The 27874-nt window shown below is 35.2% G+C and overlaps 1 protein-coding gene across 1 annotated transcript in view; it reads left to right on the top strand.

The window, feature by feature from the left end:
• LOC113225982 overlaps positions 1-27566 on the top strand; it is a 69613-nt gene extending 42047 nt beyond the window's left edge. Inside the window, exons 2-3 of the mRNA XM_026458476.1 lie at positions 22292-22422; positions 24573-27566. Coding sequence (XP_026314261.1) covers positions 22292-22422; positions 24573-24576 — 135 coding nt within the window. The 3' untranslated portion in view covers positions 24577-27566. The remainder of the gene's footprint in view (positions 1-22291; positions 22423-24572) is intronic.
• The last annotated feature ends 308 nt before the right edge of the window (positions 27567-27874 follow it).

Raw genomic sequence — 27874 nt, 5'->3', positions numbered from 1 at the left:
TTGAAACAGCGCGCGTTCGACCGAACAGCTCGTATGGCAGTCAGTAGGTTGAAATTAACGCAGTTGCGACGAAGCAACACCGATGCAATCCTCGTGTGGCATCTCCCTTAGTGGTTGCGCAAGCTAGCTGCGCATGGCAACTAACAGTCAGCGGTACATCAAGTGCAACAGTTGCACTACAAATTTGTATGGCCTACATTTATTTATCTCGTGAGGTTGGGTGTAATTTGTGTTTGTCTATGTGTGTGTCCATGGCACTCGCGACACAGGGTTTCCCTAGTGCGGGGCTATGTTTTGAGTGTGCGTTATTATTATTTATTATTAATCTAAATCGGTTCACAAATGACGGAGTGATCGATACTAATTTAGCTCTGTTTAAAATTTATCCCGTAATATGGTTTTATCATTATGCTTGAGTCGAGCGGCACTACAACAACTTACAAACGAAATTAAAGCTATTTGAAAAATATATTATTAAATATAAATTATTATTTTTTATTATTATAATTATAAAATTCAGTTGATATATAAAAAAAATTGAATACAGCGATTTTCTTGTAAAATTTCGAGGTAATTTTGTGTTTTTTTCTATCGTGAAAATTTGTAGGAATCGTATTTTCACACATTATACTAATTAGTGTATATCCTCAAGTTTACAATGTATTTTTTTCAAAGTGTTTTATTCAACACTTTCTATGTTATGCGATGCGGAATTAACCGTACCCATTTGAGTTGTATCGACTCTTGAATTGAGTACCATTTTCTTTTTTTAAAGTCGGCTAAAATATAATTTAAATATGCGAGTAGGTGTGTAGGTATTTGTATAAATAAGTTAGTTGTCCCACAAGAATCGTACAGATTATGCTGACAACCTTCTGACAACCCCATTATCGGAGCAAACTGGTCGAGATTATCATATTAGTAACACCTCTAAGACGTTCGTGTTATCATTCTGGTATTTCAACTTTGAAATATGTTACCGGTGTTACGACTTGTTTAATAATTGGGGAATTCTTTGACTACTAATGTATTAATTAAACCCAATTTCATGGAAATGCAGTTTTTAAATCGTATTCCATGTTATTGTTTTTGGTTTTATTTTTGTTATAATTATTAGTAACTTATTGCCCATTTAATTACCCATTTATGGGTAATTTTCACAATCTCAGGTTCAACAATCGACGATTGATGCGTACCATAGCGCGTAGCAAGGCCTTCTGCATTCGTGTTGACACGACACAGAAATCAAATAATAATAAATGTTATATCGTAATTTGTAATCTTTTAATATGACATTCCCATAAAACACCCAGAAAAATATTTATGAATATTTGTTGCAGGACTGTACTTGAAGTTCTAAGAAATAGCTTTGTGATCTAAATTGTTCAACTTTGGAGAAATCTTTCGGATCTAACCGCGTATAGTTGTTTTTTTTTTATGATTCTAAGTGGCGGGACGAACAAGCCGTGCACCTGGTGGTAAGTGACATGCATGTCCATAGCAGTTGTAGTGCACTCAGAGCTTTAAATCGCAAAGATCTGAGTGGCACTGCCACTGCGCCCGTCTCCCTGAGACAACATTGACAAGTCCCATGTGCCTTCAAATGCATACATAAAGTTAGTTAAATCGTTTGTTTTTATATTTAACGTATGTCTATATATTTTGTTGGTAGGTCAGTGGTTAAATACGTTAATAAATCATTAATCCATGTTTTTCAGCACACCAGGCTGAAGACGCTGGTCGAATCCAGCCGGATTTTTCTTAGTATTCTATCTGTTTATTAATAATTTATAACAAACCAGTGGAGTAATTTCACTACAAAAGAATTGAATATTACGGTAATAAAACATTTTGATTATCAATAAACTTTCCATTACAATTATCAAAGCGACATCTCTAGTAGCCCGCTGGTAGCTGTAAGTACCTGATCGAATGTCGAAAAACTTTCATAGATTTCTCACAGATGGCGCTAAAGCACAAGCACATAGAAAAAATCGTAAGGTGTGTTGGTTTGTTCCGTAAATTATTAAATTGATCCATTGTGTAACAATCGCGAAAATCAAAGAACTCGAAAAGTTGTTCAATTCAATGATAACAAAATCTTGTTAAATTTGTAAAAGACAATAGTACTTTTGAATTTCCGCAGCATGGCGAGAGTTGAATCCAATTTGATAGCATTTAAAAGATAAATAAGCAGTTATTCAACAATTTCCCATACCAAAGTGGGCACGGCTGGCCACAATGGCAGAGTTTAGATATGCTCAATGGGCCGATACCTATGTGTGCCGGTAATTTCGGCCACGCCAGCCCCGCGGGTTATATTTAGGGTTGAAAATATTACGTTTTATTTATTTTATTAAATATCATGATGTTTTAGTACCATGATACTCACATTTTTTTTGTGAAAATACTGCACTAGTTTATTACTATTATTATTGAAACAAGGACAAAAGCTTTCGATTCGACTGGACTCTTTTTTTACGTTACCAAGTGATGGAATGAAAAAGTCGCGCTTTGTGGTAAGCGACACGCCTGTCTATAACAGTTGTAGTCCCGCTTACAGCTTTAAATCGCAAAGATTCGAGGGGCCCTGCCCCTGCGCCTGTCATCCAGAGACATAAGTTGAAAAGCCCAATGCGTCTGTAATTTCACCAGCACCTTTCAAAACCGAAACACAGTAATCCTCACATTACTGTTTGACAGCAGAAATAGGCAAGGTGGTAATAGGTCTCTGGACGAACTCTTTTGAAGTAGCGAAGGAAGATCTAGACCAAGTCATTTAAATCAGATAATCAAAGAATCAGGAACTCAAAACCACCTGTTGGCGATTACTTCACTCATAAGCATTGACTTACAATTATATGGACGTCGGATCCGCGCTAAAAAGTGTCCGCACTTGTAAGGCGCTAAAATCGTATACAGAGCGCGACACTCCGCTTTAGTCTTCATTTGTTCGACTGACAGCGCGATACTGCGATGACATTACAATTTAAATTTCGAATAGGTTGACTTGGGACATTTTTTTCGTGGTTTTTGTATTAGACCCATCGTCCATTTATTTGTAAGTCAATGCTCATAAGAGAAAAACTTTTGAATATGAAAAAGAAGCGCGATGAATCACAGTATCATACCACCTTGCTAGATGTACGCAAGTGTTGGTACATTATGTGAGTTGGCATAGAACTGGACACGGGAAACAAGATCGAGGTTTATACATACTACAACTAAACATCCATTCATTTTTACAATGTGAATTACTAAAATATAACAATGAGCGTGTGTGCAAGTTTAAGCAGACAAACACGCACAGTCGTTTAAACAGCTTTCTCATACAATTACCGACAAACATTTGAAACTTTAAACCTTAACGTACATTGAGATGTGACCTGAGGTACGTTATTTTGTTTTTTTTTTTGTATTATTTTTTGTAGTAACCTGGGCAAGGGTAATTTTCAGAATACTTTTGTTCAATTGATTTCGGTTTTTCTCACTAATAATTACAAGTAACGTACTTACACGAGAAAACAGAGAATAATTTACAATTTTTTTTAGAGAAAAATACAAGGAAGGATTATTTTGTAGTTTAACTAAAAATTAATCAAGTTTTACCCGCATTCTAATATAACAGACATCCAGTATATAACCAGAAATAGAAACGAAATCAGGGCCATCCAGCCCTGGCAACTCATCAGGTAAATGGGTCTTATATCACTTTTAAATATCACCTCTCATTTGAACTGAAATCACAAATTAGTAAACTGAAGTAGTACAGCGCCAACAACTGACCTGAGTGTACGTCTCCGTATATTCCAAAATATTCTGTATTTATTATAATAAAGATAATATCTCTAACAATAGGGTGCTGTTCTGTTCGGTGGTGTGGGAAAAATAGCAAAACATGTAATTAAAACAAACGGAATCACATTCTATCGGTAGTTAAATATTAAAAATGTAATTTTCATCAATTATAGCAAAGCTCAAATTAAACTGGTCGATTTGAAGTGAAACAATGACGTCACCCGTCAATTGTTTTGAATTCGGGCTGGCCAATAAGAGCGCAGTTGATTTGGCAGAATAGTTTTTAAACAAATTTAATGACACTTCGTCTCTATTTCTGGTTCCATACTCGATGATAACAGACAACATGATCTCAGTAGTCAACTATAAGCGCAACCAAGCTGCACTCTCAGACTACGCCCACTGCTTATACTAGATGTGGTTTATTACATTAATTTCATTCCCGTTGTAAAGTTTTAATAAAAAAATGTATTATTTACAGGTTTACCTTAAGTAGAGAAAACGAAAAATTACCCACAAATATACTTTTGAAATTGAACTTGTGCCAACCCTAACCACATACCCCATCTATCGAGTGTCAATCGGTCACTGCTCTCGGTTTTGGCGGGAGAAACTCGTCGGACCACTTTTTTGTGTATTTTACTTTCTCGCCAGACTCCACGACACCGGACCACCAAATAAAATCAATAAGAAGTTACAGGAAATTGTATTTTTCGATTTATTGTTGTCGTTGAATGTGGTTTTATTTTTTTTAACTACGTCTCGACATGATTGTACGAATTTCAGATTTCTTCATAGAGATTTATAGTAGATATAGATTTATAATAGAAAATAAATTTTAATTTCATACTTGTTTAAAGACTGAAATGCTAAGATAAGAATATCATTAAAGTTGATGTCTAAATTCACTACTAGTGCCATCATCATTATTTAAAAATTTCTGCTTCATTTTCACTTAAATAATTTTGCCAATGTAGTACAGTAGTATATGTATATGTAGTATGTATAATAATCTACGTATATGTTTTTATTAACACTTATGATGTGGCTTACGTATGGCTTTTTTTGCACGCCTTTTGCATATCCCAAAATTTCTATATTACTACATAACAATCAGGCTCTTGTTGCACATCAACTTACTATTTTTATACTTAAGTTACTGTTAGGTGTTGTCATTGTAATTTTAAGTGCAATAAAGAATATTTCATTTATACATTCATAAAAAGCATGGCACCGGTCTCTAACTGGGCATATACTTATTAACAACCTTTATTCATTTACTAAAGTAGAATTATTTCGCATCTTCTGTGTAATAAGGCTACATCTTTGTTAGAACGAAATGAGGCGATAACTTTTTTATAATGAAATAGGCGGTTCTTAGTCGGTATAGTTATAGTATAGTCAACCACATCATATATAAAATTAAAATTAAAAATTATTTTTTAGGCCTTGGGAGTGGCGAGAGTCTAAAGTAGATATAATAATAATAAAATTTTGATAAAATTTGATTTTAATAATAAAATGGATATCTTTGTGTAACCACATGTATGTAACGAACAATTAAGATTCAGCGTTGTGTGTAGAGCCAAGAGAATAAACCAGTTGGTCTCGTAACTTGATGCTTTTTGGTTTCATCCATTTTCCTCTACATTTTTGTTGTTGCAAATGTATCGTATTGTTTAAAAAGCCATAAACTCGAGTAGACTTGTTTTGATTCCATTGCTACAGAATATTGTTTTCATTCCTTTTTCTTTAGGATTTCTATTTAAAACAATGCTTTTAGTTTGAGCACGTGTAAATACGTGTTTTTTATGTTATGTAAGTACTATTTTCGTAAGCTTAAATGCTAGAAATTAAAAGTAGGATTAAATTATATGAATAAAATTGGGTCCCCGCAGCAAGGTGCCCAAGATGACGGCAGCGTTCCCCGTTGCATGGCTATACTAATATTATGCGTTGGGTAAAGGCCACCGGGACACGAGTTTTTGTTTCTGGGTTATCAGTATCGTTTTCTAATTTGTTGTAACATAAAATAACGTTGCTATTGTGGTCAAGACAAACGTACTTTTCGGGTTTCTCTTTATTTAAATACAAAAAGAAAACACTGTATTCCAAATCAATAGTACACTACAACCCAAATTCTACATATGTATAACAAAGAACCTAGACATGGTGTAGCTTCGCGAGAGTATAAATACCACAGGGACTACCAGAAAAGCCAAGTTTCAGGGGTAGCTACTCTTTTCTACTATACTGTCAAATCAAAAACAGTACCTTTGCGAAAATTTGTTTAAAAATACGTCTAAATTAGTAGCAGTAGAGCTCATTGTGTAGGAGTTCGTCCAGGGGAGTACTGCCACCTTACCTATTTCTGCCGCCAAGCAGTAATGTCAGCATTATTGTGTTCCGGTTTTGAAGGGTAACGGTGCTGGTGAAATTACAGGCACATGGGACTTGTCAACTTATCTCTCGGGGTGACGGGCGCACTGGCAGTGCCCCTCAGATCTTTGCGATTTAAAGCTCTGAGTGGCACTGCAGCTGTTATGGACAGGCGTGTAGCTTACCACCAGGCGCACGACTTGTTCGTTCCGTCACTTGATATTATTTAAAAAAGCCGTTTGAGGTTGTATCGATTCGTAAGTAGTCATATTTTAGTATTATCAATAAACACTTCTCTCACACATACTCCCAACACACTCACATGTAATTCACCAACACTATAAATACTGTCAAAGACAAAATGTAGGCCAATAGCATCGCTTCTATGATTCAGTACGAAAAAATCAAGTAACTAAAGTATTTGTTTTATGGAAATCGGAAACTACGACGATACCTCAAACACTCGATCATAAGAAAATATAGAAACGTCAGTTTTTCTACATTATTCGGGCCGGGCCGGGGATTGAAGACCATGACAACCGCTGTTCAAGCCACTTGACTATGGAAATCGTAATTAAATTTCGCACATAAATTCCGAAAAATTCAGAGGTGCTGCCCGGTTTCGATCCCATGCCTCTGGTTGAGAGGTAGTAGGTCAAACCATTAGGCTACCTAATACATGTATAATAATTGTTGTGACGCAATAAATCTGATTACTTCGCATTGCTACCAGGAGTAAAAAGTCTACAAGGAGTTGTCCAGCTGATCGCGAGAAAGCTATAACCTTGAACGGGCGTCGTGAATGGGCCGAACCGCGTGACCTACAAACGTCAATATCGAACTGTATCCGATATTTTTCTAGCGGTATTAGCTTACCGCTCGGATTTCTGTTGTCCTCATAGTTTTTGTTGCCTTTTTTACTCCACCAACTGTTGGCATGTTGATGAAACAAAACTTTGTCCGAAAATCTTTATTGTTCGAGCACGTACAGGATGCATGGAGCACGTATTACAAAAAATAGCTGTAACGGTATAGTCAGATGGGGTAAGAGGGAAATACTTTATTTTGAGTCAAATAGATAAAGTCTTATAAGAATTTTGTAGTACACTAAATTTGCCTTTGTTTCTCAGCTACACATGTTTTAACAATTATTACGGTAAATTAAATTCATACGATGTATTTGCCCAAAATGTGCAAATTGCGCTAACGTTTTTCTTCCCCCAAAAGTTGGGGTAACATGAACAATCGTCATATTTCTTATAAAGCTAATGTACTTATACCTCGTGTTCTCAATTTCGAATTTCGAGCATCGTGGCGACATCTCTTTAAAATCGTTTAAACTAATTTGTTTTCCTGTTTTATCGACTGAAAGACTGTAGTGCTAAACTCTTTATATTATTCGGTGTTATTTTTACACCATCTAGCCCTATTTGAGATATTTCTGTAGCCAAATAGTGACTTTTATTATACTAATAACTTCAATTAAGTAATGCACTCATAATTCCAAAAAAGAGAAAAAAGTAATTAAAAAAAGTAAAAACCAAAGAATGAAACGTAATAAAAACGAAGTTAAAATTTTAAAAATTAATGAATGACGAATAATTAAAGAACGAAAAAAGAATTGCTTCTACGTTATTAACGACTATAATATTCCAAATTAATCTTAAAACCGGTTTGATGAATTAAAAAAAACCTGTGTTAAATTTTGACACTAATTAATGAAGAACTTGTATTCTGCTTTTGTTACAATAGTAAGATTTGTTTTTATTATGCCAAGTGACGGGACGAACATGTCGTGCTATGTTATGTATGCTATGTGCGATACTGTCCGTAGCAGTTTCAGAACCATTCAGAGCTTTAAATCGCAAAGGTGCACTACCACTGCGCCCGTCACCCTAAGACATAAGTTGAAAAGACCCATGTGCCTGTAATTTCACCATATATATACGGGTACTCAACAATTCACATAAATATCAAATTTGCTATTTTTTAAACATGACACAAAAAGAGGGAGTTTGTTGTGTGTTTATGTTTGTATGTGGTATTGTACCTCTCAATTGGATGTATCTCAAAGCGTTTTCTTCTATTCGAACGGTTAATAATCAGGATAGGTTTTTAGTCATATTTGATGAATATTTGTTAAGCTGTTTGAAGATCATTATCTCTTTCCCAGTTAGTACTGGTAAAATTACAGGCACACAGTTTGTATTTTAAAGCTCTGAATGGTACTATAACTGTCATGGATTTGTTCGTCCCGTCATTTGGTGATATAAAAAAAGAAGGGATCTCAGCCATAGCATGTATTTATTTTTCTTCCACTTATCTGAACGACTTGAAATTTGGTCATACTAAAGAAACCTGATGATGATACAATAATATGGTGGCTTTGATCTGAATATGCGACTAGAATAAACAATTTTTTTTTAAATACAGCACATAATCTGTCAGTCCTATAAATTTGCATAGTGGCAATTGGCGACTTATGATTAATAATTAGCAAATTTGCAAAGTGCGTGATTTTCCACACGCTTGACACGCATTTTACAATTCAGGCACGCTGTTTGTTGCGTGCTATATTTGCATTGCGTGGGAGTGCTAATGTTTCTTAAATGTGGCTGTTTAAGAAGTAACCCGGGTAGGTCTTACGAAGTAGATATCTGTTTGTATTTATTTAATTATGTTCTATGCATTTGTGTTTTTTTATGATACTGCTTTAAAACGCAAAGACCTGAGGGGCACTGCCACTACACCTGTCTCCCTGAGACATAAGTTGACAAGTTAAAATATAAATACGTTATTAATACATTACATAAACATATTAATTAATAAATAGAAATATATTATACGTTCCACGTGTATTTTTATTTATAAGGTTCGTATCCGGCCGGATTGATGGATTTTTTTTCTAAGTGTTCGTGTGTGTCTAAGTGAACTTTGTATTAATAATTATAACAAAATAGTGGAGTAATTTCACAAAAATAATTGAATATCAATTCAATAAAAATTAAAAAAGTTCCACGGGCTTGTAATTTCAAAACTGGAACGCAGCAAAATGTGAGCTACATTACTGTTTTGCGGCAGATATATGTATGGTGGTGTGTGTGGTGGCAGTACTTCCCTTTCCCTGGACGAATTCTTTCCCAAGAAGCTCTACTGCTACAAAATATACAAGACGTGTATTGTGCAATATTAACATGTTTTAATACAGAGTAGCTGTGGAGTGGTCGTTAATTTCTTAGGTTCTGGTTTGGGTATTCCGGGCCGTATAAGTGTGAAATATAGGGAATTTCCTAGTTTGAGATCAGGTCTTTGCTGTGGTTCTATCTCATAACGTTATTATTATTATACCTTAATGTGAGATTTGTTATCTGGGAGCTTACACAGTATGATGCAGTACAGTAGAGAGATGCATATATCTTGTTCTTGCTAAAATCTTACAGGGTCGGTCTTGGTTTCGCTACAATTTGGTGGTCTTGGTATTTGTTGTTGACACAAAGGGACGGGACGAACAAGTCGTGGGCCTGATGGTAAGCGACACGCTCGTCCATAACAGTTGCAGTGTCACTCAGACCATTAAATCGCTAAGATCTGAGGGGCACTGCCACTGCGCCAGTCACCCTGAGACATAAGTTGACAAGTCCCGTGTGTCTGTAATGTCGTTAGCACCCATAACCTTGAAAACCGGAACGCAGTAATGCTCACATTACTGTCTGGCGGCAGAAATAGGTAAGGTGGCAGTACTTCTCTAGACGAACTCTTACACAAGGCGCTATACTGTTACTGAAGTCTAGTCTTATTCTGATGGATTTTGGGGTACATTAAACACGTGGGCTCGACGCGGCTTGGGGCCACATTTTTAGTGCCATTGCAACTATAATAAATAAGAATCAGATAAGCGCATGCCAAACCAATTGACAAATATCTGTACACATTAATAAGAAGGTATACATAGTAGATACGACGTACGGTGTGTGGAAAAAATGCAATTCATGGCCACCAGCTTTCATGTTTCATATTTGGAGTCGCATGCTCCGTAACTCCCTTGAACGAAGAATGAGGAAGTAAAATATATACTATTTATTATTCAGCTATTACTCGCCCATCTGGCCATTGAAATTATGAACTCTAAAGATGCTACTTGTAACCTTGGTTATTATACCATAATAAAGTCGCATGTTATCATACGAGAACAATGCTTTTATCATAGGAAAGTCTTAAAAATAATACGAACTACATGAAACATATTATGTATATCGACCATATTCGAAATGTCGTAAGGGACATTTTGTCGTAATGGAAAATGTCCCTTATGACATTTCAAAATTAGATACGTCAGCAAAATTCATATACTTATATCGATAGTGGTTTGAAGATATTTTGTCATAAGAGACATTTTCCCTTACGACAAAATGTCCGTTGCGACATTGCAAATTTCCACCGTCGCTATGTGAAAGTCCATAACTCTCGTATTTAAGTACAAAAATGTCATCAACCAATTTGTTTCGTAGAATCTTTAACCCTCTCTCCTGAAAATTATAAATTTGCAGATTCAGCCCTATGTACATAGTACACGCAATTCTCTATTTCTAGACCAGATAATTGGTGTCGTTCTGACACATTATTATCACGAACAAATGAATATCGTCTATCGTCAGAATTTTTGGAATGCTAATTGTTCATTCGACTTCATTGACTCATCAGCATGGTATTTAATAATTAAATTAATAAAAAAATATTACCAAATAAATTTAAAATATTTATAGAGTTCTTACGGCGCATTTACACCAAGTTGTCAGGAGACCTTCGCTTGCCCACCGAAGGCACCGGTGTAAATAGTCAGTTTTCTGACGACGGTAGTTTACAGCCGAAGTCAATCGAAGCGACTGGGAGCGTCGCCTTCGGCAGAGCAGCACCGAAGCAGTCTGCCGAAGGTCAGCAGATGACCCGGTATAAATGAGCCATTAGGCTTTCCCGAAATCTGTAAAGAGCCGGAAACATTCGTTTGCCTGAAAAAAATATTTACAAATAACTGTTTAGATTAGAAAAAACAGTGATCCTTCAGAAAGAGATCGTCCAGGGAAGTACTGCGACCTTCCCTACTGCTGCCACTATACTGCTGCAATGGGTAATATGAGCATTACTACGTTCCGGTTTTGAAAGGTAGGAATATTGGTGAAATTAGAGGCACATGGGACTTGTCAACTCACGTCTTAGGGTGAATGCCGCTCAGATCTTTGCGATTTAAAGATCTATGTGGCATTGCAACTGTTTTTTTAAATTGTTCGTCCCGTCACTTGATATCATAAAAAATTAAATATTTTTTCTTAAAATCAATTACTATTGATCAGTAATGTGCTAATGATGGGCAATGAATCTAGTTTCTCCTTGACTTTTCAAATAGCCTTCGCTCGTGGAATGTTTAATCATTGTCTTATAAAACAGTTCTTAAGCACCTATATCCATTTCGTAATCATATTGTTCTGTCTCCTTCTTTTACACTTTATTTGTATCTATTTATTCCTTTCCAACAGAGGAAACTATACCCAATCAGGCTTCTACTTGTACGTGTTTCGCATAGGTACAAATACCTGCTCGTACATTAGCACAAGTTTTGTTAAGTAAATAGAAAATGTTTGAAGTCGGTAGAAACTCAAGCCTACAAATAATTTTGCTAAACAATATTAATAATAAGTGTATGGTACATGGTATACACAATCTGATATTGGGGTACCTCAGGGTTCAGTTCTAGGGCCTATCTTATTTGCGATTCTTATAAATGATATATCGATATATCCAATGAGCACCACGCCAACTTTATTTTTTGCTCATTTTTTGTTATTTTTGTAAACAGCCATATTCCTTTACTAATATTATGCTCCCCGAATTTTGTGAAATAAAAATAAAGGAACAAAATACAAAATTTGAAAAAAAAAAGCAAAAAAACGAATTTTGTGGAAGAAAAAGAAGAACAGATCCAAAAATTAAGTTAGCGTAGTGTCCATTGGAAGTATCGAAACTGTTTATCATAGAACTTATTATTATTATTATTATAGAAGTCCTCTTATCTGACTGTTGGTTAAATACCTACAAGCGATGTTCATCTCTTTTTCGTGCGGTAGATTATACTTTAGTGCAACCGTTGTCAACTTTGCCAACCATTGTGTTCTCTTTCATTTTGAAGAGTCTCTTTTTTCTTTCCCAAAAAACAGGGCCAGTTATACGAAAAAAGTAAGCCATTCCATCATCATCTTCAACAGGTTTGATTAAGATGGTGATTGATCAGTTCAGTAAAGCAGGTAGTCATTAGCGAGCTGTAACCGTAACGTGACAGATACAGCAACGAGGTTCTAGTGTGTACAATTTTCATTCGCTAGAATGCGTACTTGGTTATCATCGTCTCACTGCGAACCGCACGCGTTCCGCTCGCGGCAAGCTCGCGAACCACAAACCTACACACTATGATTTTAGTTTGATTTTAGTAACGTAACATGCGACGGTAGTGAATAACTTTTGTATTTATTGTAATAAAGATAACATCTCTAACAATGGGGCTGTTCCATTCGGTGATGTGGCAAAAACAGCAAAACATCTAATTACTAAACAAACAGAATCACATTTCATCGGTAATTAAATATTAAATTGTGCAATTTTCGTCCATTATAGCAAAGCTCAAGTTAATCTGATCGATTTGAATTGAAACAATTGACGACACCCGTCAATTGTTTCGAATTGGAGCTGGCCAATCGGAGCGCAGTGGTCAGAGTAATGATTTGGCAGAATAGTTTTCAAACAAATTAAATGACATTTCGTCTCTATTTCTGGTTATATACTCGATGCCATAAAGTGTTAAGTCCGCACGCTAGTTCGATACAAGTTGGGCACTTACGTCTTCCAAAAGTTGTAAATCTTTGTCGACATGCATGTTTCATGACGATGCTTTCCCTCACCGTTAGCGAAAGGTATTTCTAATAAACATTCATAAAGTTACGTAACCTAGAAATTAAAGTCATAAGTACACGCTGCCGCAGGGATTTGAACCGTTCTCCCACCGGGCTATACCTAACGTGATCATTATTTTTTCCCTCAAAAACCTTTCTCGGGACGCCTGTATATTAATTATTGTTTTACAAATAAAACACATGTTTATGATGACTGATGAGAATGAATTATGAAATGTTTAATGATTAAAAAAAAAACAAAATTGTTTAATGAATAAAAAATTTAAAAAAGAACTAATCTTGTATTGTCTGGTGCTCGATGTCTGGTTGGCTGGCTATATATACTCGTATATTTTGCTTTTGCGCCATTTATGCGTTGTATTTTGTGAAAGCGGGACATTTTTAAGTATTTGGGGACAGCGGGATACGAAGCCTAAAAGCGGGACTGTCCCGCTCAAAGCGGGACGTATGGTCATGTTAGTTAAACCATAAATTGAGTTGTTCCATACTAAATGTTAATACCTCCTCGTCTAAGATGTATTGGATAGCTGGTATTTTTACGTGCTGTCAGAGAGGTTACGTATAGAAAACGCTACAGTAAAACTTAAAATATGAGGCGTGTAATGATGGACATAACAATAAATGATCTATTTTCACTTGGTATAACGATATTTCACTCATGGGATAATATATTACATATAATATATTATATTATATATAATATAATATATAATATATTACATAGGGCGCACTATAAGTTTCCGGAACTGGCCACTTACAACAATATTTAAAAAGTAATTACAACATTTGAAATTGGAACTCTTTGGCTGTAGAATACAGTTCGTTTCATCTGTCACTTGTTTTTACTTTGTGGCGTCATTTTAGAAATTGGTTGTTTACATCACCATGGATTTAACTCGTGAAAATTTTCATAGTATGATTTTCTACGACTTTAAGTGTAATTGAACAGCTCAGCTTCGAGTTACCCGAGTCCGAGTTACGCTCGGCTTCAAACTGCATTTGGCGATGAAGCACCATGCAAGACGACTATTTATAGCTGGTTTGCAGAATTCTAACGCGATCGTGTGAATCTCAGTGACGAATTTCGTGATGGACACCCGTTCACTGCTGTGAACAACAAAAACCTCGATGCTGTGCGCCAAATGATCAAAACAGACAGGAATGTGACATACCATGAGATTCGGGCATCTTTAGGCATAGGCATGAGTCAAATACAATCAATACTACAAAAACATTTGGGTGTGAAAAAGCTGTGCTCTCGGTGGTTCCCATACAATTTGACTGAGGCTCAAAAAACGGATCGCGTCACTTGGTGCAATGCCATGCTTACCAGATTCAATGAAGGGGCGTCAAATTTGGTGTGGGACATAGTAACAGGTGACGAAACATGGATTGAGATACGATCCCAAAATAAAGCAGCAATCGAGCGTATGGGTCTTTCGAGATAAGCCGAAACCAATCACAGTGGCGCGCATGCAATGTGCCTCTAAACGGATGATTGCTTCTTTTTTTTAATAAAACTGGACACGTGGCTACTGTTGCTTTAGAGAATCGTTGTACCTTGAATAGTGATTGGTATTCGACCATTTGTTTACCGCAAGTTATTGACAAACTCCGTAAAAATAACCGTAAACGCCGTATCATCTTGCACCACGATAATGCCAGTTCTCACACGGCCAGACAGACAAATGAATTTTTGAAGGTGAACAACGTTGACCTTATGAGCCATCCCGCGTACTGTCCCGACCTGGCACCTTGTGACTTTTATTTATTTCCAAAAATTAAGAACCAGTTACGCGGTCAACGATTTTGATCACCTGAAGAGGCTGTCGAAGAGTATGAAAAATATGTTTCTGAGATTGTCACGGAGGAGTGGCATAAATGTCTTCAATTTTGGTTGATTCGTATGAAAAAGTGCATTAACGTTAACGGAGAATATTTTGAGAAACAATAAATTCATTTCTGACCATTTATAGTATTTTTTTCTTATTCATTCCGGAAACTTATAGTGCGCCACACGTATAACAATTGTAATTGATAATTAATAAATTGTAATAACAACAAAAAGTATACATAAATAATTTCGTTGAGTAGTATAAACTTTCAGTAAAACAAATATTGCATATAATTTATCGAGTTCTTAGGTTTTCGCGATAGTTACACCCAGATGCTGCGAGAAGCCGTTGAAATTAAAAAACATCCTAATTTCAACAGGGAACACGGTTTCTCCGTACCACCAGTTTGGGATCCAGTATTTCCTCTGATAAAAAATCCCAAGCAGACATAAGACTGCAGTACTAATTAATATGTTTTAATTTATGCTAATTTCCATTATTAATTAGTAATAAATTTAAGTTTGTAAAACATAAATTTAGAAAATATAATGTAGCGTAATATGGAATGTCCTTTGTAAATTTAAAAATAAGATATTTAATTAATAACTTTTGTAACTATAGTGAAAAAATAGGGTGGTTTTCATTAATATTAGACATAATTGGTTGACGACTTTACCATCTCAGTCAACAGTGAGAGTGAGTTCCATGGTTGGTAATCGTTCCGAAATATCGGGAAAATAAAAAGCAGTCATAACGTGGTAAGAAACTCATAACTAATTATTCATCACACTTGCTCGTAAACAGTATCAGAACAAATTATGCCCACGGGCTTCTTCATTGCATTACCGTTCCAGGGCGGTAAATAGATTTTTTTATTTTATTTACACTGTACTTCTCTTATACGCCACGATTAAGCAAAAAGTTTTTATGGTCGAAAAATCTGAATGTATTTCGCATAAGCTTCAAATATAAAAAAAAAACTAAGGGTCGTATTCTAGAACTCTACTCAATGCTCAAGTCAGGATTTGAGAATGGTTTAAGCACTCGAAATCATACTCAAGTACCTGCCATTAGGGTCGTATTTCCAATGCTTGTGTTTCCATTGCAATCCTGACTTGAGCATTGAGTAGAGTTCTAGAATACGACCCTAAATATTTGCAATTTAACTAAATTTATTTTGTGAATTCAAATGCTGCACTACTCTTAAAATTAGGATTTTTTTTATTTTATCTAATTATACTATATCTAATATTACTGTATCTAATATATCGTGTCTGCATGTGTCTGTCTGTGCCTTTTATAACATTTTAGAAAGAATTATGGTAATCTGTTTAAAAAAAAATCGGATATTTGCAAAATCCGTAAATGTTGCGTGAAACGATATTTATTCGTACAACAAATAAATTATCGTTGTATTTATTTTCTCGCAAACGCGATGAAAAACATACATGTAGCACGGTCGGTAAAAATTACAAACTTCGATTCATTAACAAACTCTCGTTAATAATTTCTTACCGCCCTTAATACAGAATGTACTAAATCTCAATTAAAATCCTTTTTGCTTCTTTAAAATATAACTATTTGGCCACGGTTGACAGAGTTGTGAATACATCGTAATAACGTTTCTAACTATACGATAGTGAACAGTTTTTCTTATACCTTGTATAAGTATTACGTAATATATTCAGTGTAATGATTTTGACTTGGAACAAACATTAGCAAGATGATTAACTGCCATATTGCATGCCTGTTTAGTTATTTTAATTCACAGCACTGCGGTCAGGTGCCTCGTTTAAACAAAATTAATATCATGTTGAAATTTAACAAAATTCCTCAGTGTCATTACGGTGTAATGAACAATATTAATTATGAATGCATTCATTTGTTAATTATATTTATGGGTGTAGAAAACTTGTTTTTGCTCTCTTATTATGTTGAAGTAATTTTTGATTTCACATTTATTGCATAGATTGCATTTCGATAGTAAAAACTTCAACGTTTATTGGAAGGTTTTGTGTACGACTTTCAGAACGACTGCTAAACTGATGCGGACATTGAAATATTATATGAATTAGATTTAGTAGCAGTAGAGGTTCTTGTGAAAGTGTTCTTCCAGGGAAGTCTGCCACCTTACCTATTTCTGCTTCCAAGCACTAATGTGAGCATTACTGCGTTCCCGTTTAGAAGGGTAATTGTGTTGGTAAAATTACAGGTACTTGGGACTTGTCAACGTATGACAAGTGCAGTCGCAGTGTCCTTCTAATCTTTACGTTTAAAGCTCTCAGTGGCACTGCAGCTGTTATGGACAGGCGTGTAGCTTACCACTTAGGTTCACGATTTGTTCATCCAGTCATTTGGTATTTTAAAAAAAATTCGTGGACTGGCCAAATTTAAAGTATTTTGTTACTTTTAACGCTCACTATTCAGTTGATGGAGAATAATTGAGGGAATTATTTGGAAAAGACAGGTTTGTTAAAGATAAGATAGAGATCCCAAGGGAAAAGATGTTTATCACTATACTGCTTCTGCGTGCTTGGATTTTGAACAATAGTTATACAAGGCTGCAAAGCACACAATTTTTCACCTCACTGTAGCGAGGAAAATGGTAGATGTAAGAAAAACAGTTCAACTATAACAAATCAGTTTTAATAAACAAAATTAGTTATCGTTGTCAATTTAATGTCAACAATAAACAAATATATCAATGGATTTATATTACATAAATAATGTACGACAAATGGCGTAGTTGAACGTATCATTAGGTTTTTTTTTTCATCGAAAGAAAAAGTTAGGTGCACCACAGTCCATCGTCAAGTTCGAATTTCAAAAATCTTTTCCACGCCAGGGCGGAAAAAACGCGCTTGAGCGCAGATTTCTAGTGAGAAAGAAAGCCTTTCCGAGCTAGTGAGGGGAAAAAGTTATTGTTTATGAATTTAGCAATTTAGACCTGCAAGGTTGTAAGTAATTTAAACAAATAACCCTGTGTATACTTAATGTTGTACAATTACATCACACGATGAAGAGACACAACAATCGCGGTGTGTCAATTCACAACTTCGTTTGATATTCAAAGCCCTTTACAATGATTGCAATTCGTACGGGTCGTCCCACTGTGCGCCTACGCTACGTTGTGAAATGTCGCATGCGCAGCGTGTTACATTGCCATGTCGGTGTGAGAGCCAATGATTGGAACGCAATAGACACGGTGATAGGAATGTGATGAATCTATTAACACGATACGGCGAAGGTTAAAATTTAACTTGGCGACCTAATATCAAAGTGAGTTATTAAGAATAGTTCTTCTGTTGTAAATGCTTTTGCCGAACGAATACGAACAATGCGAATTAAAACATTTTCTTCAGATCAACAGGGATAGTCCCATGGGACTTTACAGGTAGGAATTAGGGATGCACGATTGTTTGCTTTTAATCGATTTTTTTAATCGTAATGGATCATTGTGCCTTTGAATCAATTAATTAATTTTGATAAAAAATAATAGTGACAGCTTTTCACAATGTTAAAAGTTCTTTCAGGATATACTGCTACCTTACCTATTTCTACCGCCAAGCAGTCACGTTTAGTATTACTGCGTTTCGGTTTATAAAGGGTACGGGTGCTGGCGAAATTACAGGTACATGGGACTTGTGAACTTATGTCTTAGGGCGACGGGCGCAGTGGCAGTGCCCATAAGATCTTTGCGATTTAAAGCTTTGAGTGGCACACGACTCGTTCGTCCCGTCACTTGATATTATAAAAAAAAAATTTATATGGCATACATTTATTTCTCTCGTGACTTTGGGTGTACTTTGTGGTTGTCTATCTATGTGTGTGTCATGGCACCAGCGATACAGGGTTTTGCTAGTGCAGGGCTATTAGTGTGTGTCAAAACGAAACAAATAATAATAGTAACACTTCTCGCTAACAGATTAACTCTTTCACAACGAGCTTATAAATATTAAATACTTAATTCTATTTAAGATAGAATATATTCCTACGTTATCTTATAGCGAGGTATTTCAAACCGAGCCTAAATTTTAGGAGGTGAGGTGTTCGCGAAATTTTAGGAGGTGGTCGCTTCTCACGTCCCAGAATTCGCGCGGTAAAAATTAATACGAATAAAATAAGGACAGGTGGAGAAATTTGCCACAGATCCGACGTCGACATGCGCCCGATGGCGATTGACAGGGCAGCGGGCGGCGGCGTGTCGTTAAACCACTGGGCAATTTTAAATTTTGGGATAAATGTCCATTTAATAGTAATAATAGGGCTTCCGTTGAAAGCCAAAATTTAGCAGGTTCTCTGTATAATAGGAATCAAGAGTCTATATCACCTCAAATGGCTTTAGTTTATTCCGCATAACAGTGAGAGTGTTGAATCAATCGCTTTGGAAAAAATATATAGTAAAATGGAGAATATACACTGATTACTATACGGTGTGAAAACACGATTCCTATAAATGTTTACTTTACATATACCAATATATTTTTTTATATCAACTGAAATAAATAGAACACGTATAGTAAATTATATACATTTTTCAAATGGCTTCAATTTAATTTGTAAAAAAATAAATGTCCCTGTCGCTCAACCCAAGTAAAATGAATTGTATTAGTACGGGAAGAATTTGAATTCGAGCTTTAGTAGTATAGACTCTTAAAGAGAAATATCCCCATATAAAAAATGATGTGCAAAGTTAGATAATAGAATATCTAGAGAATAGAATAGAAGAGAATAGAATATCTATTCTATTCTTAAATAATTCATTTCCGACTTTTATTGTAGCCTGTTTTCAGGATTTTATATTATACTTTAATTTTTTATGATATTAGCACATTCTTAAGACAATATCTTTAGGTGTATCGTATTTTTTTGAAAATAACGGTATCTAATAGTAAATTATTTGTGACGATGCGACCTCCTTCTTCGTCATCCCGCCTTTTTATGACCTTTGCTCTGGTTCCTGGCCATTTATTTTCAAATTTTGAATCGTTCTTTAATTCCTTTACCTCGCCATTCTCATTTTGTTTCGTTCCGTTGTCATTCTCTACTTAACGTTTGAAGCGAGCAGTCCTGCTCGTCTTTACCACTAATTTGCTTCGTTTACCGGTTTCCGATTTTTAACCTTGTAACCTATCTAATATGTTTCAAATCAAGTAACTTAACTAATATTTGGAAAATACGACCCGTTCGGGGTAAGCTCTTTACTGACTCACACATGTTTCGTAGCATTTAAGTAGGGAGTGTTTTTTAATATTGTACCTGTTTTTTGTACTATTTTTGTTGTTACAGCCTTTCTTCCTTGCTTCAACTTTACTTTATACAATAAATTTACGTGAACCGAGTAATCTCTTATATTGGTCCTTATTGTTTTTTACAACCCTTTCAACCTAAACCATTTGAACTAGCAAAACAGTTTTTCTCGCTTCTCCAGTGACTCGACTTAAAGAAGTCAATCGCGTTACGAAGTTTATAAAACTGGTACAAGTTTTGTCGGAAAAGTCGACCTGAGCATGTGACGTACATATCAACCCAACCGCAGACTTCCGTTTAATAACAAACTGCAGAAAACATGTACGTGCATAAGGAAATTAATGTCTTTCTCCACACATAATACTAAGTTACGCCATGAGTTACGTGTTGTAGTTGCAATCGATCAAACCAGTTTACGCTATCTGTGATATACTTGTAGATGATAGAAAGTTTGATTTGCATTCAACAGAGAACTTGCAATATAATGTGATCGTTTTATAACTACGATGGAGTATAACAGTTACTTAAAAATTCGTATGTTTTATGTTTGCATTTTTATGTCTACCAAAGACCATAGCTTAACAGTTGCAGTGCCACTCAGAACTTTAAGGCCGCGTTCCCATTATGTCGTGACGACAGATAGTCGTGCAGTTTAAAGTGTTGTGGGTTGTATATTTAAATGAAGTTATTCACACATAGAACAACACGATTAAACTGGTTTGAGCTAGAACGACAGTCGTCTGACGATAAATAAATAGCCACGAAAAAAATGTGACAACAGACAATCGCAACTTCAAACGATTCTGTCGTGCAAACAACAAGGAGGCTGCCGTGAACCGATAAATTGTCATCACGATCTAGTGGAAACAGCTAGATACGACAGTCGCTCAACGATAAAATAAACGTCCACGACACGGTTACGACAGATAGTTGTGACATGGGAACAGGCTAGACGCGACAGCCGTTCAACAATAAATAAAACGTTACGATATAATGGGAACGCGTCCTAAAGTGAAAAGATCTGATGGGCACTGTCCCCGCGTCTGTCACCCTGAAATATATGTGATAAGTACCGTATGTCTGTAATTTCACAAGCAAACTGACCCTTCAATACCGGAACGCAGTAATGCTTACATTACTGCTTGGCGGCAGACATAGAAAATCTTCAAAATAGCGAGAGTCAAATGTGCTTCAAACGTAGTAATAACAATAATAATTTAATTATTAATAATAATAATAATAATAATAAGAAAGTCCTTCGATCCGCTCGGGAAAGAATTTTTTCTGAGTGTTCGATCTTTGTATTAATAATTATAACAAACTAGTGGAGTACTTTCACAAATAAAATAATTGAATATCAATTCAATAAAAATTTAATTAATAATAATTTAATTTTTTCGCAAATTACAGAAGCACAAAATTTCTAATTGTCAATAAAACATGATATTGCAATCGGCGACCATGTCTTTTAGACTAGGTGAACCTGTATCTCAGAGACAGTAATTCAATGTTGTAAAGTTTCTTTTTAACCGACTTCAAAAAAGGAGGAGGTTCTCAATTCGACTGTATGTTTTTTTTGTATGTATGTTACGCGATAACTCCGGTAGTTGTGAACCGATTTTCATGATTCTTTTTTTTTGTTGGAAAGAGGGTACCTCCATAGTGGTCCCATTTAATTTTGAAGAAAATCATCCATCTCTAAGGGTGGCAGTTCGCGTATGAAGATTCATTTTTATAAATAGTGCCTAAATTTTGTTATAAGGAGCAATTATTTTAATGGTTGATTTTACTATTCTCCAATTCAAGGCGTTTTTCTCTCTCAATATACTTTGAGTAGTGACAACCGATTTTTATTATATCCTGTGTCAAGTCCCGTATAGTGGCGAACTAGGGGATAAATCCGGGCTTGCGCACTTTCCGATAACCGATTTCAAGAAAAAATTGGCAAATAGATGTAATTCCATGTACTTTTGAGGTCTGTTTTTTTAGTACTCTGTACTGAGATTATTTCTATTATGTAACGTGTTTCAAATTACAGGTTTAACAAACGATGAATTGTCTCTATTCCAGGTGGAGTCAGGTCGAGAAGAACTGAAGAAGGAGCGAGAGATTATGCAACTGGTGGCAGGGCTGCAACTGAGCGCTGACGAAGTAGACCGAAGGGAAATGGCGCACATGATGAGAGTGAGACATGGGCCAAGGTGTGTATGATACTCTGTTATAAATAATATATGTCTAACTGCCGGTCTCGAGGCTCCTATTCTATGGAAGACACCTTCAGAGCTAACACGATCTTCAAACAGATGCACGGATTAAACACGCACTTTTGTTTCTAAAAGTAGCACGTGGGAATTATTTGGGAATGACAGCGGTGCATATTTGAGCACTAACCTAGTGTTTATAAGGTATAATTTACAATATACAAGTAAAAACTTAAGTACTGGTAACCGAAAAAACAATCGTTTTATCGTATACGGTTACATCTTGAGATCTGAATAGCTTAAGGATAGATAGGCACAGAAGAAAAAAGACAATGGAAGCGCCTTAGGCGTCGATTACAATCAGATCGCTGTCGCCAAAACTCACACATTCATCATTTGAAATGCTATGAAATCTTGATAATGATTGGTCGTAGTTTCTAATTAAAAAAAAAACAAATTCTGAACTGTTAATATAATTTAAACTTTATGCCGTTGGCATATCGTTGAAAGTTCAATATTATTAATACGTATTATTGGAAGTTACGAAATTTTGATTTTATATTGAAATTTAAATCAATGTGCATCTAGCGGGTAACAGTTAAACGACAACGAATTTGAGATGTTTACTTAGTTCTCCAAAAAGAAGCTACCATATTGCAGCGGCACAAGGTTTATTTCTTGTAACAAAAAAATGATTACGATAAACAGAAAATTTAAAATTTAATAAAAATAAATAAAATTGGACTTAATGATGGTACGAAACACCACCATAAGTAATATTACAAGTGCAACTATCATTTTTGCACTCTCAAGTAGCGAAATAACGTATTTTTCTACGATGTTGACTACGACACGACCATAACGTACAAAGCGAAAATGGCCAATTGACCTCAAGTTTTACGAACGAAAGCGGAACTTTACGAACTGTTGGCACACATGCCACACAAACTAAGCATTTCTACTGTACTCATTGTTCTGTGGCTATTGGTATTGATGCTCATTGCCAGTAAATAACCATTATTGGAAAAATACTCGGTAACAGGTGTTTTTCCCGATACAGTCTTTTCCTCTCTGTTCGGTGATGAATAGCCTTCACGTACACGTTATAAGAAGTTCTAACTGACCAATCACGTGGCTTTAATATTATGTGCAAGCTATAAAATGTGACCAACGTATTTACTTTTTGTTAAGGACGTGTGTGGACTAAAATCGCACAATGTTTTTTCGCTTCTTTTTGCACAGAAATGAAAGCATTTTTTGACTGACTCAAGCTAATTTCGCGTCAATAATATGCGTACTACGTCCGATCTGAATCCAAGAAAATATGGATATCGTATGTACACCTAGAGATTCATAAATATGGCCATTCTGGTGCTGAGTTATTTGCAGCGTTTAAGTCTCGTTAACTATGTGTCCTTTCAATCGTCTTTAATGCTGGAGAAGTAAAGAGTTTTGGGTAGACGTTGATCACTTGACTCTATTCAACGTAGGGCTGTTCGTATTATCGATTTAAAAAACGACATTAAAAAAAAGACGTTCTCCTGATGAACTAATTTTTCAGAGGAACATTTTATTATAATTACGATGAACTAAGACAAGATAGTAAGATTTTCGTTTTCATTTTATATACATATGTGTCGATACCTGCTCCTTCTCTCCATGCGGCCCCCACCGCCAGTTCCGACCCGGGTCGTACGCAGTATGCAAGCGATAATACAATTAATATTGTAGTTACTTCGGTCCGCGAAAATGACGATACGAATACTCGTTTTCGGACTAAGTGCGCAGTCCCTCTTGATTCGAAACTGATACGGATCGGACCTAGACGTAAACACATACTAAGTGTGGTAATTTCCTATTGCTATTTTCGTTCCGGATCTATTTTATAGACAACATCCTCAAAATCGTCAAGCGCCACATTTTTTAAAATTCAGCGTAATCTTGACGCCTTACAATTTTTGCTAATTAGAGATCACCATTTTGTCATAGAGTTGAGTTCCGCAAGTAATGTGTAGCGCTAAAATTACGTAGCTCAATTTTGCTATTATCTGTCGCCCGTCCACTACAGAGAAAATCCTCCCTAGAGCATTAGAATATTCGTTCCCAAAAATGAAACTCTTTCTAAAATAAATATTGTTTTTATTTTACAGATAACACCACGCCCTGCAATTGGTGCCTACAGCTGTTTAAAGAGAGGTCATTCAGCAAGCTTAGTCTCCTATGAATATCGATTACATTACGATTGCAAAATCGATTTTTATCTTCTTACTGCCACACACCAAAGTGCTGTCACTTTGATTTAATTAATATTTATGTAAACAACAGGTTATATTTTCAAAGGAATATTTTTACAGTTTGTAAGTGCACATTAGTGTGTGGCCCTCAACGCGAATGGCTCCTTTATTTGCATCACTAGAATAACTCCGCCCTGAGTTCAAAATACAAACAGATTCACTCGATTTTAATCAATTTATTGAGAAATCGATTTTACGCTACACGTACCGAGAATATTAATTTGAAGTAGTCACATGGTGTTGTGTTCGATTTTGTATTTAAAAACTGAAATTATACATTGTTTTTAATTATTGATAGAGATTTACCAGCAATGCAATAAATTACGTAATTTTATATTTTAATTGAAAGACTGCCAAGTTATTATGGACCACGCCATGTAGCGAAATACAGATTTAGTATCGTTTACATATCAATACGAACAATGAATACTGGTGTCAGTATGTCAGGGCCCAACAATAACTTGTTGGTCTACAAAAAGAGTCTTAAGCTGTCTTGAATAAAATTTTATTTTACATAAAGGTCGTATATGTCAATTCCTGTATTTAAAAAAACAATGCTTAGAATGTAATTACTCTTTTATTAATCAAACTTATAACGTGTTTAGTAATTAGATAGGTTTTATCAAATTAAAGTCAGCTTTATATCCGTATGAAATAGGTACTAAAGTGGAATGACTAATAAGCAATACAAAACTTTAATTGCACATTTCATAAACAGTTCGATATGTGAGTCTGTGCGCAACTGTTTTTAATATAAATAAATATATTCCTTATTGTGGACTTCAGTATCTTTGCAACAGGAGTGGAGATAATAAAATAAAAATCACAAATACATCCACAAATTCTGGAAATACACAAATACCACTATATATGTAATTACGAGCTCTCCCCATTATCACTATAGTTGTGTTAATTAAATAGAAATTATCTAATTTAAGACTGTCTTCAAATTAGACAAAGAAATTACAGATCAAGTCAACAATTTGAAATACACACGTTATTCACGTAATCATTTTTGTGAAATGTGTAATTTAGCATTGTATTCCAAATAAAGCATTCCGAATTTTGTATTAATCGAAAGTGCCTTAGTAATGTTTATGTTATGATTATTTTAGAAATTAGCTGGTTTAATATAGAAAAAAAATACCTACATATCATCGCCACAGAGTGAAAACCTTGCATATGTTTATTGTGTATTTTACATGTTTTCACCGATTTTTATTGGAGTTCGTTCATTCATAAATATGTATAATTTAAGTAATTGAAATGCTAATTAGTTAAAAGTTATAAAAAATCAAAATCTAAAGATCTGCAACAAGCATATAGAAAAATTCGTAGTCTGCTGGTTCGTTCCGTAGGTCAGTTGGAAAAGCATCAGACACGGTATGGTGACGGCACTGGTTCGAATCCAGCAGGATCGAATTTTATTTTTGCCAACTTTAAATATTATTGTGTTTATTATGCTGTATTTTACACCACATTTTTATCTTTTGCCTGAAAAATTACATAACAAAAAACATACGAGGTATTCACTCTAAGAGCCAGCGGTAACCGGTGGCCTGCAAGGTAGGGAACATTAAATTTATCAGTGTATAAGAAGGTACTAAAATCTCTACCTAGATGTTACTAGCAGTCCAGAATGCCAAAAGATCCAGTACAAACAATTTCGACAACTCGATAACTTGACCCGTAGCTCAGTTGGTAAGAACAATACTACAGTGCAGTATGATCGTGAGTCCATCGAGTCGAAAAAGATTTTCTATGTGTTCGATCTTTGTATTAATAATATAATAAAAACTAGTACAGTTATTTCACAAAAAATCTCCGTAATACATTGTAAAAATAGTTACATTTCCTATCTGTAACAATCGCGAAAACCTGAGAACTCCATGTAAGGTATAAATTTCGATACTCTGAGATGCAGAGGGAAATTCAAAATTGAAATAGCATAAATATACATTGATAAATTTAATCTCCTCTGCCTTTCCCTCAGTCGATTTATGCTGGGCCTAATTGGACGATATGAACATGTATGTATGTTATAATAAATACCAACTGACGGCTTCAAAAACCACGTACACATTTCCCTACATCATAGTAAAATTGTACTGCTTGCTACCGTTTGCCAAGTCGAACATTTCATTGGTTCCTCGCTAAAAAAATACACCTCAAATTACTCCCATTAAGTACCGAAGTGGAGCGAAGAAGAACTATGTCTCAGTAACCAATAATATTGCGATATTTTGATTTAGTCCGAATTACGAGATTCTGTTTGTTACTGAAAGAGGTTTTCTACGCTCTGGTTGGGTAAATAATGGACATAATTGTGTTTTTGTCGATAGTTTCTGTTTTTGACTTGATTAATCCTAGTGCTTTATTTGCGCGAGTAGATAAGTAAAATACGTTTAAGTTTAACCATTTAAGATCCAGCAAAACACAATGGAAAAACACCAAAATCATTCCATTCAAGACCTTTGTGAACTTTATGGCTTTATATAAAGTTTACAATGGTCTTAAATAACATATAGGTCCTTATTATATGACACCCTAGAAGGACATAGCAAAGAAGGGCATATAAAGTAACATGTAAAACAATAAAACAACCTAAAAAAATTTAAATATCGACTGTGAACTAGCAATCGGTACTATCTCAATTTTGACAACATTAGTATTCCCTATCTACAAAAATACCCTTTTCATACAAAACTGAGAGCACACTTGATTGGGCCTGACTATAAAAATAAAGTAAATAGTAGTTATGTGTTAATTAAGAGCTAGCATATCGACTGTGAACTGGCAATCGGTACTGTCTCAATTTTGACAACTTTACAGGTTGAAGAAAAAACAGTTCGCGTCATTTATATAGCATCTGGTTTGTTAAATCAAAATACGTAGTTTTTAAATATCTTTATTACACATGTATGTGTGTATGCTACGTATTTTTATTTAAACAAGATACTACCTCAATTTTGACAACTTTACAGGATTATTTATGATTTTTTCCTGTAAAGTTGTCAAAATTGAGGTAGTACCGGTTGCCAGTTCACAGTCGATATGCTAGTTCTTAATTAACACATACGATAAAGTATAATGGGTTTTATGTTAATTGTGTAATGTACAAACTAACTACAATGATACAGTAGCTGTGGGGATTTCTG

Source organism: Hyposmocoma kahamanoa, unplaced genomic scaffold (assembly GCF_003589595.1).
Source record: "Hyposmocoma kahamanoa isolate Upper Pololo Valley unplaced genomic scaffold, ASM358959v1 180, whole genome shotgun sequence".
Classification (NCBI taxonomy): domain Eukaryota; kingdom Metazoa; phylum Arthropoda; class Insecta; order Lepidoptera; family Cosmopterigidae; genus Hyposmocoma; species Hyposmocoma kahamanoa.
This window is presented reverse-complemented; position numbering and strand designations above follow the sequence as displayed.